The sequence below is a fragment of the Spermophilus citellus genome (genome assembly GCF_964194105.1).
Source record: "Spermophilus citellus genome assembly, chromosome: 11".
NCBI classification, from domain to species: Eukaryota; Metazoa; Chordata; class Mammalia; order Rodentia; family Sciuridae; genus Spermophilus; species Spermophilus citellus.
Genome location: NC_138192.1, coordinates 121,886,369 through 121,905,856, shown reverse-complemented (window position 1 = coordinate 121,905,856; position 19,488 = coordinate 121,886,369). Strand labels below are relative to the sequence as shown.

At 44.6% G+C, this 19,488-nt stretch overlaps 1 protein-coding gene across 1 annotated transcript; it reads right to left on the bottom strand.

The window, feature by feature from the left end:
- Positions 1 to 1,878: 1,878 nt before the first annotated feature.
- KCNE4 (potassium voltage-gated channel subfamily E regulatory subunit 4) lies at positions 1,879 to 5,238 on the bottom strand. The gene is made up of 2 exons (XM_081261062.1): positions 4,859 to 5,238; positions 1,879 to 4,347 (listed from the first exon to the last, which is right to left on the bottom strand). Exon 2 carries the CDS (start codon positions 4,319 to 4,321, stop codon positions 3,809 to 3,811), a length of 513 nt encoding a protein of 170 aa, XP_081117188.1. The 5' UTR covers positions 4,322 to 4,347; positions 4,859 to 5,238; the 3' UTR covers positions 1,879 to 3,808.
- Between the last annotated feature and the right edge of the window lie 14,250 nt (positions 5,239 to 19,488).

Here is a 19,488-nt window from a genome sequence, read left to right as displayed (position 1 = left end):
TCTCACTATTCTTTTTCATGAACAACTCCCCAAAGAGGGAGGCCAGTGTGTTATCCGTGTTGAAAGAGAGAGGTCAGAGTTGGGTAGCTTCCCCAGAGCTGCAAAGCACACAGGGGAAGAGTCAGCTTAGAAAGCCAGACATAACAAGGCTGAGCCCACCTTCCTCGCCTTGCACATGGCCTGCCCTCCTTAGTTCATCTCCAGCTTCACCACCATCCGGGACACCTGGCTGACCTGTCTCCCTCCAAGCCCTAGACCCACGAGATGCCCTTGATTTTCTCCAGCACAAAGCCCGGAGTTTAGGGTAAATGTATGCCCTTCTTAAACTTTAAATTTAAATTTGACATTTTTAAACTCAGCGTTCTGCCTGTGCCACACTGTCTAGGGTTAGAACAGCATTTTACAGGATGATAAATGACCTTTCCTTGGCTGAGCCCTGGAAGTGCATGTCTGACTACAAACCGTCCAATCACAGCTCTGAATGCAACACGGGGTCCACTTTCCAACCAGACTGTGAGCCAAGAGCGCTCATTCCCTGGCACAACTTCAGCCCTTCCCGATAGTTTTGATCCCATGATTCTGTCCACGAAAGAAATCCTTGTCTCTGCAGCAACCCTGCCTGACTCTGACGTACAAAGGTGTAATTAGAACAGCATGGAGCAAGCCGGACAGGCCAGGGACCTCCCCCCTGAACATTTAAGTGCTTTTAAAATATGTTTCTAATGTCTTAGGTACACAGTCCGAATTCCCTTCACAGTTTTTCACATGCATGAGTAAATCCACACAGACTAAACCCCTCGGGTCTTAGGTTCTCCTTAGAAGTTCTTTTTTTTTTTTTTTTTTTAAGAAAACAAATATTCCATTAAAACGACAGAGTGTACTCTGCATATTTTTAGGACAATTAGAGTTTAGAATTCCCTCTTCTTCCGCCCATGGTCAGAAAAAGTTTTTCTTAACTATTTCCTGACCACGAATGACATTAAGCTGGGATGAGCTGAAGGGCTTTGTTACCTTTTAAAATGATCTCATTTACATTGGCAAAGTACCAACTGGAGGACTGAGAGCTTTGATGTGATTTGGGAAGGATCATATTTCCCTTGTACCACTTCCAGGTGAGCCCTTCAGGTACACAGTTATTGAGAACCCAACAGAACCCTTTACTTGAAATTAAAAGTCAAGCTCACAGTGCATTAAGACACATAAAAATAAGGGGACTTTCTACCACCTGCTTGATTGGAAAATGAACCACAGGTCTTGGTAAGTTTTATTTCACATTGATTATGTAAATAAAATCAAAAAAGCAGAGGTGGCAGCAGGCTAGCCATGCTTCAGCCTGTGGGGAAGAGATACAGCAAGACCCAGGGAGAAATCTGTCTTAGCAGGGAGGAGACTGGAAGAGAGTCAACCCCAACTTGTGGACTTTGTACTCCATTGTGTTCCTAAGTTTGTATACACAGCAACACCCTGACATTCGCCTGTGCTTCTGAGGCCACACATGTCGATAACACTTGCCAAGCCAGCATGCAAATCAAATGTTTTCTTGCAACCAGATTTGAAGCAACGTCTTAACAGCACTCGCCAAGTCAGTACACATTCAAGTCCAAAGGCTTCACCACGTTCAGAGAAGTTGATGGAAGACCATGCTCAGCCTGTTTTCTTTTCATTGCAAAGCAAATCAAAGCTTATCAAAAGCTGAAAAGCCATACCTCACTCACTCCATGGCTCAGGCAGAAACAAGATATGCCTTTAGGAGAGTCTGGCTTGGAAGTTGAGCAAAATTTGGAGATGACTTGGAGCACATTTCTGTGATGTCTGAGAAACTACAAATTATATTGAAGAAGCAAAGAAAAAAACACATGACTGACTTCCCGGCCGGGGCGGGGTGGGGGGGATGTGTTTGTTTATTTAAATTAAAAAAAAACTGTGAAAATTACAAACCATTAAATACAAAAGACAATTCTATACAACTCAATAGAATAAACAGGAAGTATATACATCACTTTTTAACAGGCGCAGATAGACTTGCACCAAACTTCAGGATTAAGCAATGGAAAATGTGACAAGGCACATGTCCGTCGCAGTGAAGTTTCAGAATTCAAGTGATTCCAGGCAAGAGGCCAAACTCAACTTGGCTTCTTTCAACTTAAATGGCCCCCTTTGGAGTAAATCCACACTCTGAGTTTTAAAGTGAACAGAGAGCCTTTCTCCCACCAACAAATTTCCTCTAGTTCTGTATCAAGGCAGACTGATAAACCAGCTCCTATACTGTTAACCCTTCCATGGGAACAGTAGTTATCACTGTACCTCCAATCCAGGGAGAGTATATATATATTTTTTTTAAGTTTTTTTTACTAGAATTAAATGTGATGTTTTGGTGTTGTCTCCAATGGCTGAGAGATTCTGCTACAAAGCTACTGACCACAAGAATACATACTGACAAGCATTCCTGAGCATTTCCTTCCAGACTTCTCTTTTCCTTAGCTGGGAGTGTTCACAACCCACCATCCAAAGAACTGTGCAGAGGAAAATGTGGTATCTGCCTTTTTAGTTTGATCCTGGGAAAATGACAGCAGGGATTGCTGGTGATCAGCTCCAAATTCCCCAATTACACATACACAAGAGTCTCCAACTGCTCCTTTAAATCAGAAGATCCTTTTTCAGACTAACTGGCAAAAGGGGAAATATTTGGTCCAAGCTTCCTCACACCAGGCCATGGAGCATTTATCACAGAGTCCTGAAATCCTCCCAGCCCCCTGGGGCTGCACATCCTCAGGAGCCTCGTGAAGGCAACAAGCCTCTTGAAGACATGCCCAGGACCACACAGCAGATGAGCGTCAGGGCTTGGGATCAGCAAACATAGACTTGGACCCCAGCTTTGTGCAATCTCTGCCTGAATATGCCCTTTTAGGTCTCAGCTACGTGATGAAATACCACATTGTGAGTCCCGTAGTATGTCCTCTCCCAGCTCAGAAAACTAGGCTAGGAAAACCAGCCAAGGGCTTGGCCTTGTTCAACTCTACCAACACTCCTTCTGGAAAGATCAGGAAGAGACCCTGCATGGCCAGAGTGCAGGATAGATTCTGGGGAAGCTCTCTGACCAAAAGAGCATCATGCCAGCATCTAATGTTGGACAGGCACAAGTTCAAGGTCATAAATGAAACAAAATATCAAAATAGCAGATCATCTCTTATAACCCCAGCTAATGTTAACAGATTTTAAAAAGTTGCTTTTTCCCCTTACGTTGTGCAAACAGGTTGAGCTCAGATCTCCAGCTTTCTCCTATCTAAAATCATTCATTAAAATCTCCCCTCTTATCCAAAGACCTCCAAAAGCAGCTTGTAACCCTCTGTGAACTAATGCCACAGGTACATAGTAGAGATACTTACAGCCAATTAGATCTAGAAGAACAAAGCTCTAGGCAAATTAGCAAATCAAGACTAGTCCCTCAGCCTGCCCTAGGCATTTAGCAGCCCCAGCAAAAGGCAGATGCTGTACAAGTGACCCTGGACATCCAGTGAGAAAATGACAAGCACATCACCAGACCAAAGGCTGAACAGGAACCCTGAAACCCAGACCCCAAAGTAAATGAACACACTGCATGTCTTTGGGGCTTTTCATGTGGCAGGTCCCAATCGCAGGCACCTCCAGCTGAGCCTTGTCTCTCACCCTCCCCTATTTCAGGGGCTATCTGGGGACCTTTTCAAAGTGGCAGCTGCACTGAAAAAGTGAAACCGGACACTTGATGATGTCTTTTCTTTTTCTAAGGGTGCTGCTGGCTGGTGGAGCCACCTCAGGATCCCTGGGGGTGCTAGGAATTCTGATGGATGTTCTCAGAGGACCCTTCGCTGCTTTCGTTGAGAGGCGTCTCTGAAGTCTCCTCCAGCTCGTCATCTGCCCCCTCCTCCTGGATGGTGAGATGCACATCTGGGGAAGAAGACTCGGAGCTCACGCTGTCCCCTTCCATGGAGCAGAGGGTGCAGGACAGTGCAGGGGCCACACTCTCTTGCAGCATGTTCAGCATCATGGGCACCTGCACTGACCTCAGGCCTGAAACCATGGGCAGCGGCTTCATGGCCTCTCCCCAGAGCCTCTCTTCATCTTTGTACAGCAGCAGGAGGCTGGACTTCTTCTCTCGCCTCTTGGATTTCATGTAACCCAGCATGATTCCAATCAAGAAAACGCCGTAGAAGGACATGACAACCAGAATGTAGAAATATTCATTGCCGTTGCCACTGCCACTGCTGGGCACATGGGACTCCAGGGGGCTGCTGGAGGCTGCAGTGCTGGGGTGTGTGCTGTTCAGAGTCTCCATCTTCAGCATTGAAGCACGGCACAAGCAGCCGGGGTCTGGGGAGAAAGCCACAGATTAGAGCTCTCCTACCAGGGCCCCCTAATGTGGAGGAGAGCAAGCATGAGGTTTATGGAGTCACAGTGTCAAAAAGCTTATAAATGCATGGGAGAAAGAGCAGTAGGAAGTTCCACCAAAGAGTTAACAGGGTTTAGCTCTGAGGGGTTGGAGGGCAAGCGGGAAAGGAAGAACTTTCACTTTTTCGCGTCTATGCTATATATCCATCTTCTGTGCATTTCATAAAGGAGCGGGCATTACTTTCATTCTTTCAAAAATTCCCTATGCCAGCAAGCATAGAGAAAGTAAATAATATGTTAAAAAGTGGGACACATATTTGAACCCATGGAGCAGAACCAAAAATTGGCATTTGGCTTCTAAAACTTTTTTAACTTTTAAAATTCAAAGCAAAGTTCCTTAGAGCAAACAAAGGAAACAGAAAGAAAAGAGCTTGGTGAATTTGTACTTAGGAAGGTTCCTCTTTCAAAGAAGCAAAGCAGCACTGTGACTTACCCAAGGCTGGCAGTTCCTCTGAATTCCTAAATCGTCAGGTCCAAGAGCGCTCCGCTTTTGCGTCCGGCGCGCACTCTGACAGCTCGGCTGCTGCAGTTGGGGATATATAGTCAAAAATGCATCGTCACGTGTTCTGGGAGGAAAATTTACAACAGAGGTTGACCGCGGCAGAGTGAGCAGTGAACTCACAGCACAGCAGTTCAACTCCCTGAACTTCGCAGCTGGTGAAAAGAAAAAGGCTACAAAGTAGAAGCTGCTCCTCCTGCCCCTGCCTGAGCCAGTTTTCAGGTGGCTGTGAAAAGGAGTGGAGGGAGGAGAGAAGAAGGTGCTAGGTCGGAACCAGGACTCCAAAGTCCAGCCTGCGCAAAATTAGTCCCTGCTCCAATGCCCCCTTGGGAATAACCATTATGTCATCTGTAGGTTTCTGAGGCAGTCGAATCCCACAATCTGGATGAGAGACAGTTGGAAATAAGTACAGGATTTACAGTCAGGAAACTAGGGCTTAAGCTTCAGTTCTTCCACTTTCTCTGCAAATTAAATCCTTCCCTAAACTTCCTATACCTCAAATTCTTGATCCATAAAATTGCTGGGCATGGCAGGGAGGGCTTCAGAATGCAGAATTGTATAAACCATGTGAAATTTTTAAGTTCCTTTTGGCTTACTCCCTTTAAAGCTTGAAATCTATTTGGTACAGGTTAGCCCTTTAGCAACCTGGAGGGACTCTACCTGTCTACCAAGCAATGAAATCTATTTTTTATAATCATTGTTTAATAAAAATCTTCCAGATTCTTTTCAGCAGTCTGTGTGTAGTGGAAAGATGTTATGGTGAAAGAGTCTATGAGCAGGTTTGGCTCTGTGGTAGTGAATGGTTCAAAGTGGCTGTTGGGATCAACCTAGAAGCACCAAAGAGCATGAGGATTTCACTCCAGTCTCTGCTCCCCAGCATGCGCATTCTGAGAGGCTCCCATTTGAAGTCGAAGTGGAAGGAGTCCTCAGCCTCCAGCTGTCTGTGAATTGCAGTCAGATTACTTTTCCATCCAGCTCTACAGGGAACATCACTTGTGGTCCTGCTGTTGTTAAGTAGAAGCTCAGGAAACGCATGACGACATTCTCTGACCCATCGGAACACACACAGCCGGGACTCTAGAACTTTCACTAGAAACCTGGCTATGTGCCTGGTCCTACTAGGAGGACGCCTGTAGAAAGAGGGGGTTGCTGGACCGAGGCTGCTGCCTTTCCCACTGGACTCTCCTCCGCTCATCCCTTAAATCCCCCATCAGCAATGAGGTATCAAGGGCCCACAATCCTAGCACGAAGATCATCCATACAGTGGCCTTGGCTCACATCGATAAAGACGCCCTCATATTCGTGTCGATCCTTAAAAAGCACCACAGCTGCCTCAGCCATGGTAGACTTGGCTTTGCCCACCCGAATCCACCCCAAGCACTGGCCACTGTATCCATACGGGAGCCTGCAGCGTTTGCCTGCTGATCACAGAGCCCAGGGCTGTGGATCTCGTGCCTTAAGATATGTATGAAATTAGCAGACACCAGGGTTTGTCAAGCACTATGAACTGGAAGCTCCCAGGAGGCGGAGAGGAGGTGGGGAGAAGGGTTACCAGGTTCAAAGGCAGGAAGCACAAGGCCTAATGCCAGGAAGCCAGAGGCTGAAGTTTCCAAGGGAATAAATTCCCAGCCCTGAGCCAACAGTCTCCAGGCACTAAAACCAAAGAAGACGTGTGTGAGGACAAATCTGAAATGGAGTCCAAATGACAGCAGGTCGGAGACACGGGAAGAGCAAAACCCACTGCAGGAGTCAGGGCGGGAGTCAAGGCGGGAAACTCCACTGGGTGACCACCGTGGTGCCCGCTGCCTCCGGTGCCACCCACTCCCCACATGGGTGCCTCTACAGTTCAGGGAAACCAGCAGGTAGAGCTCTCATGCAGTCTGGCAGAAGGTGTGTTTTGTTGTCATTGTGGAGACCACCTCCGGGGCCTCCAGGGGCTTCTGGTCACTTCCCAATGTGCACGTTCCTCTCTGTTTTGTTTTTTTTTTTTCCTCTCTCTCTTTCTGGCCACCACTCCCAGGAATGGAGCTTAAGACTTGGGCCTTGAGACCTCGTGACACCTAGCTCTGTCTTCTCTGCAACCTCCTTCATGACAGTATGGACAGGACGGTGACAGTAAATAATGGTGTGGACGCTGAAGAGGGAGAAGAGAGCACAGGGTCAGGTGCACACTGCGCCTCAGGTTAAGGGACGGCAATGCTAAAAGATTAATCCATCCTGCAAATACGTTTTCCTCCTATCATCTGCATCTCCATTTCCTTAACAGGGTCTTTTGAAGAGCCAATACTTAATACTGATCAAGGCCTATTCATCAAAAATTTGTTATGGTTGTGCTTCATGAATCCTATCTAAGAAACCTTTGTTTGACCTGAGGTCATGAAGACTTTCTTCTGTTTTCCTTCTAGAAGTTTTATAGCCGCTCATGCATTTCAAGTTGGTTTTATTGCAGTGCTATATAATAGAAAGTATCAGTCAAGGTTTTTTCTTTTATGTATATATATATATATTTTTTTCATATGTAGCTCCAATTGCCCCATGACTCTTTGCCAAACTTACTATCTTTTTCCTATCAAATTATCCTGAAAATTTTGTCAAAAATTAATTAACCTCCATGTACAGATCTGTTTCTAAACTCTTTATTCTCATTCCTTGCTCTAGCTAACAGTATATCACTATTACACTGTTTTGAGAAACCTATTTTAAACTGGTTATTTATTTATTTATTTATTTATGTTGAAGGATTGAACCCAGCGGCACTTTAACACTGAGCTACATCTCCAGCATTTTTTATTTTTTAAAAAATATTCTTTATTTGTAAATGAACACAATACCTTTATTTTGTTTATTTAGTTTGGTTTCTTTCGTGTGTGTGTGTGTGTGTGTGTGTGTGTGTGTGTGTGGTGCTGGGGATCGAACCCAGTGACTTACAACCCCAGCCCTTTATTTTTGATTTTGAGACAGGATCTCGCCAAGTTGCTTAGGGCCTCACAAAGTTGCAGAGACTAACTTCAAACTTGTGATCCTCCTGACTCAGTCTCCCTAGCTGCTGAGATTATAGGTGTGTTCCACGGTGCTCAGCTTAAACTGGCATTTTAAATAAGTCCAAGATATGTTGCAGTCAGTATCTAGCTGAGTGTCATCAGACACACATCAACCCTGTGAGGTATTACTATGACCATTTCATGGATGAAGACACCGAATTCAGAGAGAATAATTTCTGAATTTCTCATAGTCATGCCATTAGTAGTTGGCCTGGGCAACCCCCAAACCCATTCTATTTTCACTACCTGGATCTCACTGAATGAGAGCCAAGAAAGGATCAGAGAAAGAGTAGGAAGTCAAAGACCCATATCATTTTCAATTTGAGGGAAGGAATCTTCATAAACATTTTTTTCTAAAGCATGAATTCCTAGATGACCAGTTCCTCAAACATAGATGGAAGCATGTAGTTACAGATCGTATCTTCTGGACTCAGGTTACCTTCATTATACACACTCAGATGTCCTAGAGGCTGTAGGTGAAGCAGAATACCCTTACCCTGAAGCTATGCAGCCCCTAGTCCAGCCGTTCCCCTTTTGCCTATGTACAGTTCTCTTGTTTTGATGCGTTGAGTTGTTTACCTCCTTCTTGTGACTTTGCTGTTCCCTGCTCGTACCCCCAGCTTGATCCCGACATACACTTTCTCCAGAGTTTTGAGTACTTTCATTTCCTGGTAACGTCATTTTTACAAGATGACCCAGGAGTCCCTGACCACATATCTGAAATTATGTTAACAGCTTCTGTGACTAAACAAAGTCCGTGCTGGGATAATAGAACAGCCACAAATCTCATCAGATTAAACAGAAGTCTGGGGCCGGAGACCTGACCCAGCTCGGCCTCACCCGAGCTACGTGACTGGCTCCGTTGCATAATTTCTCTGCTTCTGTTTTCGCCACCCGCAGGCAGTCAAGCGTAGGATCACTAATTGTGCCGAGATCCCCAGAAATGTCCCATCATCCAACAGGCTCCCCCCACCCTGAGCAGACCAGGCTGCAGGTTTGACAGAGCCCTGCAAAACAAAACCCTGGGTGCACACCACTCATCTTGCTTTTCCCAGAAACTCTGAAAAGTTGTGTCTGGGAACTCTTGAAATGGGACATCCCTTCTAAAGCCTTGAGTCACCCTCCCTGGTTGCATACTTTTGAGCGTTCCTGGCACTCCGACTAAGACAGGGCCCGGTATCTGCAAGGTACTTAAGACTTCCAGATCCCCTGCCCCCATAGCACCAGCTACATTTCAGGAGGATGTGGCTGTGACAAGGTCCCACCTGGACATCAAAGGTAAAAAGGGTGGAAGAACCCAGAACTCTGGAAATTAAAGAATAAAGCTGGCATTAACTCACCATTATGAATTATTATTCAAACGTTCTTTTCACCTCATTTTAATCGAGCAAATATTTGCATAGTGTCTCATAACTGCTGTAAGCACTTCATCAATTTCATATAAACTTCATAAAACCCCTATATTACCCCTACAAATATTGGGAGGTTGAGGACAGAGAGGTTGAGGTTTCCTGTCCTGGGTCACACAGCTGGTACATGGCTGAGCTGGGAACCCAGAGCTGAGAAAAGAGAAGAAAAAAAAAAAAGAAAAAAGCATTGTCTCTGCCTCCATGGAGCCTACAGATAGTGGGGGACACAAACAAAGATCCAAAAATCTTATGTGTAAAATAGCAAGAGTGGCAAATATTATAAAAAGATAATACTAGGAAAGCCCGGATTGCTGTGACTGGAACTCCTTAGAAAAATCAGGGAGGGCTTCCTTGAGGAAGTGACCACCAAGTTAGGATCTGATGGTTGAATTAGGAGCTGGACATAGGTATGGAGAAGGTAAGAGAATTTTGGCCAGTGGTCATCTGGAAAAGGCTTTTTCAGGAAGAAAATGGGGAGCAAAGAGGGATGAGAAGAAGGAGGAACTGAAATGCCACAAGGAGAAGAGCTGCAGCGGCTGGCGTTGGCAGAGGTACATCACCTGGAGGGATGAGGACAAGAGAGCAAAGGGGCCGAAGCTAGACCCCTGCCTCGAGGAGCTCCGGATCCACCAGGGAGGTCCAGGTCTGGGGCAAATGTATGCCAGCAGGGGACTGGCTGAAGGCATAGCCACTGAGGTGTGCAGAGTACAACCAGGACGTGGAAGTCCCGAGCGCGCCTCGCCCAGTGGAGGAGCCCGGAAACCAGGGTGAGCAGTCGGCAGTGTGCGTGTGTGTGAAGAAACACCCGGAATGTGGACTTGGCCGCCAAAATTCATATCCAGAGTTCCAGATAATTTAAATAAAGCTCTTAAATACATCTCAACATCATCCTCAAGGGCCGTGGGCAGTGTGTTTGAAATAATTTCTAGTCAAAACTTGGACAAGGTGACGCAGATCTCCCAGAAACAAGAAAACCAAATAAACAAGTCGGTGTATGGAGTTTTGTGGATGGGAGGTCTAGGTGAAGCACCTGTGATGGCCCCACCAACAACAGCTTCCAGCTGCCCAAAGCCCAAGCAGCAGAGGAGAGAACAGGAGGAGCTTCGACCCAGAGGAACTTGAGCCACTAGGACCATCACCTGGGGCTGCACATACTGGTCATGGAACTGAGACTACTCCAGGATATGGAGTTGCCATGGGACTTTTATTACCTAAGAATGGCTAGAAAGTTATGGGAACTGCTCCCGATATCCATCACAGGGCAGGGAGATCACTGGCCCTAGAGAATGAGTCTGAGGAATATTAGGCTGCCAGATGATGACACCATGCAAACCCCGTTTGCCTATCTTACACATTACACCTGTAAAAGCTCAGAACAGTGTTAAGCACAGGATGAGCGTCCACGTATCATGATATTGAGCAATGTTAGAAAATGCACAAAGACAATATTGGTTGCTGCGTGCATTACCTACCATAAATTTAAATTTAAGGACCACAGGCGATGGTTCACTGTTTTATTCCCAGCCTCTAGAATGATACCTGGCCCACAATAGATGTTCTTAAAACATTTGTTAACTGAATAACAGAAAGAATATGCTGAGTGCTGGTCACAGACTTTCTTATTAAAGTCTCACCAGGTCCCAGTGACAGCACTTATGAGAAAAACATTATAAAATAATATGAACAACACAGTCTAAGGAGTAACTTGTCCCGTCACATAGCAGGAAATAGCAATGCCGGGATGAACCAATTTGCCTCCTATGGAAACCATGCCAGACACATACTCCATTTCTGGGACACACAGTGCTCAGTGGTTGTTGGTCACTTCCTCTGGCCCCAGCTAATCAAGAGATAAGGATGGAAAGACGATGCTCATGAAGAGCTTCGGGACTTCAGTTGTGGAGAACAGAACTGACACTTTTATTAAGAAAATGTTTCACAACCTTTAAAAAGCTTTCCAGAACCTTCCAAGTACCCGATGATAACATAGCACCCAGTAAAAAACCAATCTCCATTTAGCTCTGGCTCCTGCACACACCAAAGGTAGTTGGTTCTGAGAAGGGACTTACACAGAGGATTTCAAGAGCATTGCATAGCTCGGGCTGCCCTTCTGAAAAACCAGACTAAACTATGGTTGACAGGAAATGAGGGTCCCCTTCCTCCAGAGACTGGCTTCCTGTTGCAACAATTTCCCATCACCTTCCTCCATGCATCTCCCTCAAGAGGCAGAGCTGGGGTCTAAAGGGCAGGGCAGCCCAAGGCAGACAGGCCATGAAGAATCTCCATCTTTGCACAGCCATGCTCCTCTGGGTCAGCTCAGGTAGGCAAGGAGAACAAGCACCATCCAGAGAGCCACCCCCTCAGCATCATGAAGCCAGCCACAGGTCACACCCAGGGCCTGATAACCAAAGCTAACTCTTTAGGCAGGGAAGAAAATGTAAAAAGTGCTATACTGCTTCTCCCAAGTGACCAAGGACAAAAAGAGGCCTGGTCGTTAGAGAGCTGAGGCTGATGCCAGGTCCATGCTGAGTGGGCAAGCATTCCTTCTGAGCTCAAGAAATAACTCAGTCCTGCACATGGCAGGAAAGGGGCATCAGCCATGCTCATCTATGCTGCATAGTAGGGTGAGAGACAAATGGATCCCCGTTCTGCTGGGGGACTCCTGAGCCCTGAGGAAGACTCTCAGTGAGTGAGTGGTCATGGGTCATTAGTCAGGTGGATTCAGAGCTGATGTCCCAGATAAATATTTCCAGGAATTTCAGCCAAATCCATCATGGTTCTGGGCCCATCTTGTGTATGATAGCAAAATATTTATGTGGCCGCTATCTGTTCATTTATTGGTTGATTCACTTATTCAAAAAAAAAAAAAAAACCCTGTCTTGCAACCTAAACCAATAGATATTTTGCAAAACTGAAGGCTCAAATCTTTAAAAGATTCCAAGAAAGTAAGTCAAATACAAATAAATAAAATCAGTGTCATGCAAAGGTTGGGACTTGGTCAGAGCCCAGGTTCACAGCTAAATCATACTAATTTCCTCTCTGACAGAACCAGACGTTTGTCTACCATGAATCACACTCAAATCCCAGTAACGCAGAGCCAGGGCTGTCACCGAATCCTAGCACTGGATGACCGTGGCGTTCCTCAGGCCTCTAGCGATGGCTTCTCATGACAGCTGTTGTGCTCAACCTGCTCCGGGCTCAGCCTGCTCCAACTGTGACGAAGAGCCCAGGCCCGACCCAGAGGAAGCCTGGCCCCTTGGGGCAAGTCTCCTGGGAAAGGAACATGCATGTGTCTATGGCTGTGTGTGTGTGTGTGTGTGTGTGTGTGTGTGTGTGTGTGTGTGTATTGATGTGAAAATTAAATCTGAGGCTCTTTTGAAATTTACATACTCTATGCTTTTTGCTCTTCTTTCTGTGTAAAGATGTAAGTTTTTCTTTTTAAGGAGCTGGGCAGCAAATTTTACCTTTCTTTAGTGTGGGAAAATTTTGATTACATTATCTAAGTCACTGAGGCACAAGAAGAAAACTAACAAGCCCCATGACAGTGAGGGGCAGGGAGAATAGGGAGTGGCTGGAAGGACGGGTCCTCAGTAAAATGTCTGCACTCAGTGTTCACCCTCGGCCACTTGGCAGCTGTGGGGCACTGGGAAATTGACTGAGCGCATCTGTGCCTTGATGGAGGCTGTCAGGATTGAGTGGAATAAGGTGTCCACACTGCACACTGTCTGCCACCTGCTAGGCACTCCTTCATTCAGCTGTTACTGTGGGTTTTATCCCGACCAGGTGAGGCTTAACAGTTTAAAATTGACATGGTATCATTTCTGCACTCTAAAATGTCTGATTTTAAAGTGTATGATTCAGTGGAGGGTTTTATTTTTCCAGTTTATTCACAATGTTTTAAAACTATCAACACTATCTAGTTAGAAAAAAAATTCATCATCCCACAGAAACACCCCCTACCTGTGAGCAGTCACCCCGTTCCCACCCACTGCTGCCCCATTACTTCACTTTCTATTTCTATGGACGTACCCATTCTGGAAACCTCATAGAAGTGAAATCATGTAAAATCATCATGTGGGCCTTTGTGATTGTTTCTTTCACTTAGTAAAACGTCTCAAGGTCCCACCTTTTTTAGGAACCGTCTACACTAGTGGATGTGAAATAGAAGCTCGTCGTGGTTGGGACTTGCTGTCTTAATCTGTTCATTCTTCTGTAACAAAATTCCACGGACTGTGTAGTTTACAAAGAATAGAAATTTAATCCTCACACTTCTGGAGGCTAGAAGTCCAAGATCAAAGTAACAGAAGGCTCAGTGTGGGATAAGGGCCCAATCTCCTCTCCCAAGATGGCACCTTGATGATGCATCCTGTCCTGGCCAAAGGCAGAAGGACAAAAAGGGTCCAGCTAGTTCCCTGAACCCTTTCACAGGACACTAATCCCAACCATGAGGCTCCACCCTCCTGGCCTGATGGCACTATAAAGGCTCCACCTCTTAATATTGTTGTGTTGGGAGTCATGTTCCTTCATGAATTTTGGAGGGAACACAAACTTTCAAATCATAGCATGTACGTTTCCCTAACGACTAAAGATGGTGAGCATCTTTCCGTGTACTTATTGGCCATTCGTATGTCTTCTTTGAAGAAGTATCTATTCAAGACCTTTGATGATTTTTTAATTGAGCCATTTGTCATTCTGGATATTCAACCCTGATCAAATGTGTGATTTGAAAATCAAATTTTCTGCTCTCCGAGTTGCCTTTCCATATTACTGATAGTGTCCATTGATGCACAAAAGTTTTACATTTTGGTGAAATCACATTTCTCTCTTTTCTGTTTTGTTGCCTACAGTCTTGGTGTCAAATCTAAGAAATTATGGCCCAGTCCATGGTCACAAAGATTTAATACACTGCTTCCTTCTAAGGTAGTATTTTAGCTCTTTACTTTTAGTTTCTTGAATCGCTTAAGCAAACTTTTGGTATGATATAGAGATCCAAATTTACTTTTATGCAGGTAGATACCCAGTTGCCCCAGTACCATTTGTTAAAAACACTATCCCTTCCCACATTGAAAGCTCTTGGTAGAAATCTTTGTAGAAAACCAACTGATCATAGATGGATGGATTTATTTCTGGGCTTTCAATTCTATTCAATTAGTCAATATGTCTAGCTTTATGTGACTATCCTACCGTTTGAATTCTTTATTTTCATAATAAGATTTGAAATCAGGAAGTTTGTCATCCAATTTTGTTCCTCTTTTTCAAGATTATTTTGGCTATTCTGGGTTCCTTGCAGTCTTCTAAAAATTATAGCATCAGCATGTCTATTTGCTGGGGGCAGGGACAATACAAATGCAATTCCAAATTTAATAGTGATTTTATTAGATGTCCAGATCAAATTGGGGAGTATTGCTATATTAATAATATCAAATCTTACATGAAATGTCTTTTATTTATTTCTATTTTATTTTAGAAATATCTTGTATTTTTAATGTCTCAGCTTTGTATGCCATTTGGTAAATTTTATTCTTTTTAATGTTATAGTAAATAAAATTGCTTTCTTAATTTCACTTTCAGATTCTTAATTGCTAGTAAATAAAAATATTTTTAATTTGTATATTGTTCTTATACCCTAAAACCATGGTGAAATTTTTTATTAGTTCTAATAATTTTTAGTATATTCCTTTAGAAATTCCTATATAAAACATTATGTCAGCTGCAAATAGATTTCCTTTTCAATCTGGGTGACTTTTCTTTTTTGCGGGGGGGGGGGGGGGACCAGGGATTGAACTCAGGGGCACTTGACCACTGAGTCACATCCCCAGGCTCACTTTGTATTTTATTTAGAGACAGGGTCTCACTGAGTTGCTTAGTGTCTCGCAGTTGCTGAGGCTGACTTTGAACTTGAGATCCTCCTGTCTCAGCCTCCCAAATTGCTGAGATTACAGGCGTGTGCCTTAGCGCCCAGCACTGGGTGAGGTTTTTTTTCCTTGCCTTGTCTCAATTATTTAAACGATTTTTTCTGAACTAATTCTGTCATGTGTGGCCACTGGTCTCTACTCAGTTAGCTTAATAACCAGATGATGACTGGACAGAGATTTATTTTACTTAAACTGCTAGAACCAATCAATTTCCTAGACTTCCACGAAGCTCTACACATGTTTGGGAACTTCAACACTCAGTTTACAACTCTGTATTAAAATTCACTTCACACTTGCATAGAGCCTCAAATTCAGCCATAGGTGACAGTTTAGGACCTATTCAGGTCTTTCCTGAATATGCCCACACCTCTATGCATGTGTGGCTTTCTGGATTCCCAGAAAATTGTCAAAGATTTCAAAGTCCCAGCAACATACCATTCCTTAGTTATTTTTTTTAAGCTGCGTTTTTGTTTTCTTTGTAAGTCTACTGTTTGCCCCAACAACTATGCATTGCTTCAGACAACCACCAAGTTAATCCATTACCTCTAATTGTTTTCAACAAACATTCCTGAGTAAAAGGCTTTTCTCACTAGACAAACTCTAAGTCAAGTAAATAAAGACAACCTTGAAAGCAGGGTCTTCCAGGGAATTATCATAAAACTAAAACAACTGCAATTCTTTGGGAATGATGCTTTATAGGAAACACAATCTTACTCAACTCCAGACTGTTAATTTCAGTGTAATTTCATTTTCCTTCTATAAATTTTCAAGACTACCATGGTGCTGGAGGCATGGTTGAGGATAAGGTAACTTACAACACCATAAAGTTCTATGTTCTTAATGCTATTGAGCCATTCTTCTTAAACACTCCCCAAATTGCTACAAGCCTTTGGTTAATTTCCAGAGGTTTGTTTTTTTTTTTTTTAAGTTGATTCTGATCTTTTTTGACTATACTTTTTGCTTTTATGTAGAACAGGATTTTCTGAAGTTCTTATCCCTTATCCTACTCTTTTCACTGACATAATTTCTGCCTGGCATTTTGTATGGTCTGTAGCACTATGGTCAGAGTTTGGGCTCTGGCAGCCAAATTGCCTGGGTTCAAGTTCCTCAAATTCTCTGTGCTTTAGTTTTCTTATGTATACTGCCTAAGATTATCATGTGGATTAAAATGGTAAATACATGTAAAAAATGTAGTAAAAAAAATAAAAATAATAAAAATAAATGTAGTAAATGCCTGGCATGGACTAACTACTCAATTAATACTGGTTACTACTGCTATTATTGTTATTATTATTATCTCATTTTTCTAAACATTGCTGTGGAAGGACTATTATTCTATCCATTGACAAATTAAGAAAAGGGTCATAAGGAGATTCAGAAATTCACCAGGGATCCATAGTTAGGAGTTTTGACTGTGTTGCTATAGAGCAGTATACAAGATGATCCTCCAGCTTTTTGCTGTCATAGTCACTTTCAAAACACAAAAGAAGTCAGAGCCTAGAAGAAAATGTAACAAAGATGAGTTCCATGCCGTGATGATCGTGATTTCCCAGAGGACTGGAGACTCCCACTGCACCTCCCTCTTCTCTATATACCTAGCAAAGAAGAAAGAGCAAAAGTCTATGCATGTAGGTAGTACAAAGAAAACCCGAGGGGCAGCTACCAAAGGGAAAAGGGCTCCTAAGGTGTCCATCAGAAGAGGGAGCATGTCATTTTCTCCATTCGGATCTTCGCATCACTTACCATTGGAAGGAAGAAGATTTCTTATTCAGTTCCCATTTATATTTGTATTTGTATCTATATTGCCTGCTTTCTAGAGTCTGGTGGTATCCAGGTGACATGGCCAGCCCCTCCAAACTTCTCTCCCTTCTTGCCTCAATGAATTACCGTGCCAAGGAGTACAAGCCCTTGTAGCAGGCCCCCTCCCTCCACCTGCCCTACACAGCTCCATTTAAGAAGCAGACATTGAACATCGCCTCTGAGCAAAGGATCACACTCCCTCGGAGGGGCTCTTCATCAGTAGGGACAAGTCCAAACATAAGAAGCAGCCAACAGCTTCAAGAAACTAAAAACCAAAGATGGAAATAAAGAAAAGGCTTAAGCAAGAAAAGGGCCATTAACTTCAAGGGGCAGCAAAGAGATAGAAACCACAGGGCAGGGGGGTCTGAAGGAAATTATACTTCAGCCTGGATGGGTCAAGCAGCCCTGACCTTTCACTTGGAGTTGTAATGGAAGTTTAGTGGGGTGGTGGGGGTGTAGTCCAAGGAACTGGAGCAGAATCGGGGAGGGAAGAATATGTAGTGTAGCCAGAGACCGTTGGGTACATGGCAGTAAGCACTCGGAGAATGGGAGCAGCATCATGCAGAGTCTTCATGCCAGATTGAATAATGTGGGCACAGTGTGGGTAAAGAGGTACTCTGCAGAAATTGGAAAGGGGGCACCCCATGTTAAGATATGGGATCTAGACCATGGTGCTCACATGGCATGGCACTCTGCACTACTCTCCACAGTGACTTGCTTCTCTGCTCAGCCACTTCAGGAGAAGACTGATGTAACCTGCAGCATTCGCACTTAAAGGAGAGGGGCAGACCTCAGGAGAGCAAATAAGGAGACCAGCTGGATGCCTGGGCTCCATGTTTCCCTCTCCTACTTTGAGGCTATGGCCAAAGATTCAGAAAAGTGGCTGAGCAGAGAAGCAAGTCACTGTGAAGAGTAGCACAGAGTGCCATGCCATGTGAGCACCAACTCAAGTTGGGGACAGCACCATCATGGCTCAAGGACAGGCTGCCCTTTGCTTGACCACTGCTCAGGCCATGCTTCCAGATCCCACTGACACCTTGATGAACATCCAATGGGGGTGAGGGGTAATCGGCACCTCCACCTCAAGGGCTTGTTCTCCAAATTGCTCATCTAGACAGAGGCCTCCACCAATAAGCCCTCCCCCAGTGCATACTACAGCTGGCTGCTGTGGCTCAGGGAACAGAAGAAACATCCACCAACCTGCCTGGAGCCTGCCTGGGGCACACTGGGACAGCCAAAAAGATGGTGGAGAGAGGGAGAGGAGGTCAAAGAAAACATTAATGTCTGAAGCCTGAGTGAACAGAGAACTTGGAAAGACATCTCATTCGGAAGAGAAATGTGTTCCCTTTGGGTACAGATACCCTGAAGCATACTATTGAAACCCACCCCACACTGCCCAGAGAGCTTTTAAACAGTGCTGTTCCTCTGAGCTGTCATCTTCCTGGTCCCCAGACTGTTCCCTCCGGAAAACACTTTCCATCCCCCACCCCGTCCACACCCCACACCTGCACTTCTCTCTATCTCCAAGGCCTAATTCTAGTGCCAGGACCTAATTTCTCCCTCACAACAACTTCTCCTTTTCCCTCTTCTGCTCTCTTAAGTGCTTTGCTATTGGCTGGCCTAGAGCTCAGATGGGTATCTAAGTTTTGTAAAGCAGAGCATGGTGTCTATCAGCCTGTAAGCTCCTGACTGTGGGCGCAACGTCTTATTCTTCTGACAGAACCAGCCCAGAGCCTGCCTATACGTAGATTATATATTTCTTGTACTGGTCAGCTACTTAATACTCAAACACCTTCCTGGACAAAGAGCTCTCAAGAGGCTAGAATTGTCACAGAGTTCTTATATCGGCTCAAAGTTGCATCCTGTACTTTCTGACTTTTATTATTATCTTCCACCTTGTGACTACCCTCAACATGACAGATCAACAGATATTTAGAGACTGGATCCTCATCCCCCTACTCAATCCCCACCAAATCTCTCTTCCTCTCTTTAGCATTCTCTGAGCCTAAAGGAGACTGTGGTCTTGACTCAGTAACTAGACACTAGAGAAAAGGGGAGCGGGCAGGAGGACTGAGCTCAGAGATGATGACTGGCTAGGACTGGCTTGAGTTTTGGAGAGGCTCCAGGTCCCTGACTGTGTGATTCACTCTCAAGGAAGAGTGACACGAGTCCTGGGAATGCTCAGGGAAAGCAGTAGAATTCTTTCGCGTTCTCGGAAGACACCCAAGGAAGGATCTTCGGTAACTGGACCCAACGTCGGGGAACGGGCTCCAGTCCCCAAGAGTTGAGTGTAATTTTTGCAGATTCCTGTTCCCTTAAAGATACTGACAGTGAAGTCACAGGGCCTAACAGGGGCTTATATTTTATGCAACAGACAGAAGTATCCTCGGACATCCTCT

What these genes read in the sequence shown, in the direction of transcription:
- KCNE4 (XM_081261062.1), bottom strand. Translation starts at nt 4,321, where the DNA reads ATGCTGAAGATGGAGACTCTGAACAGCACACACCCCAGCACTGCAGCC.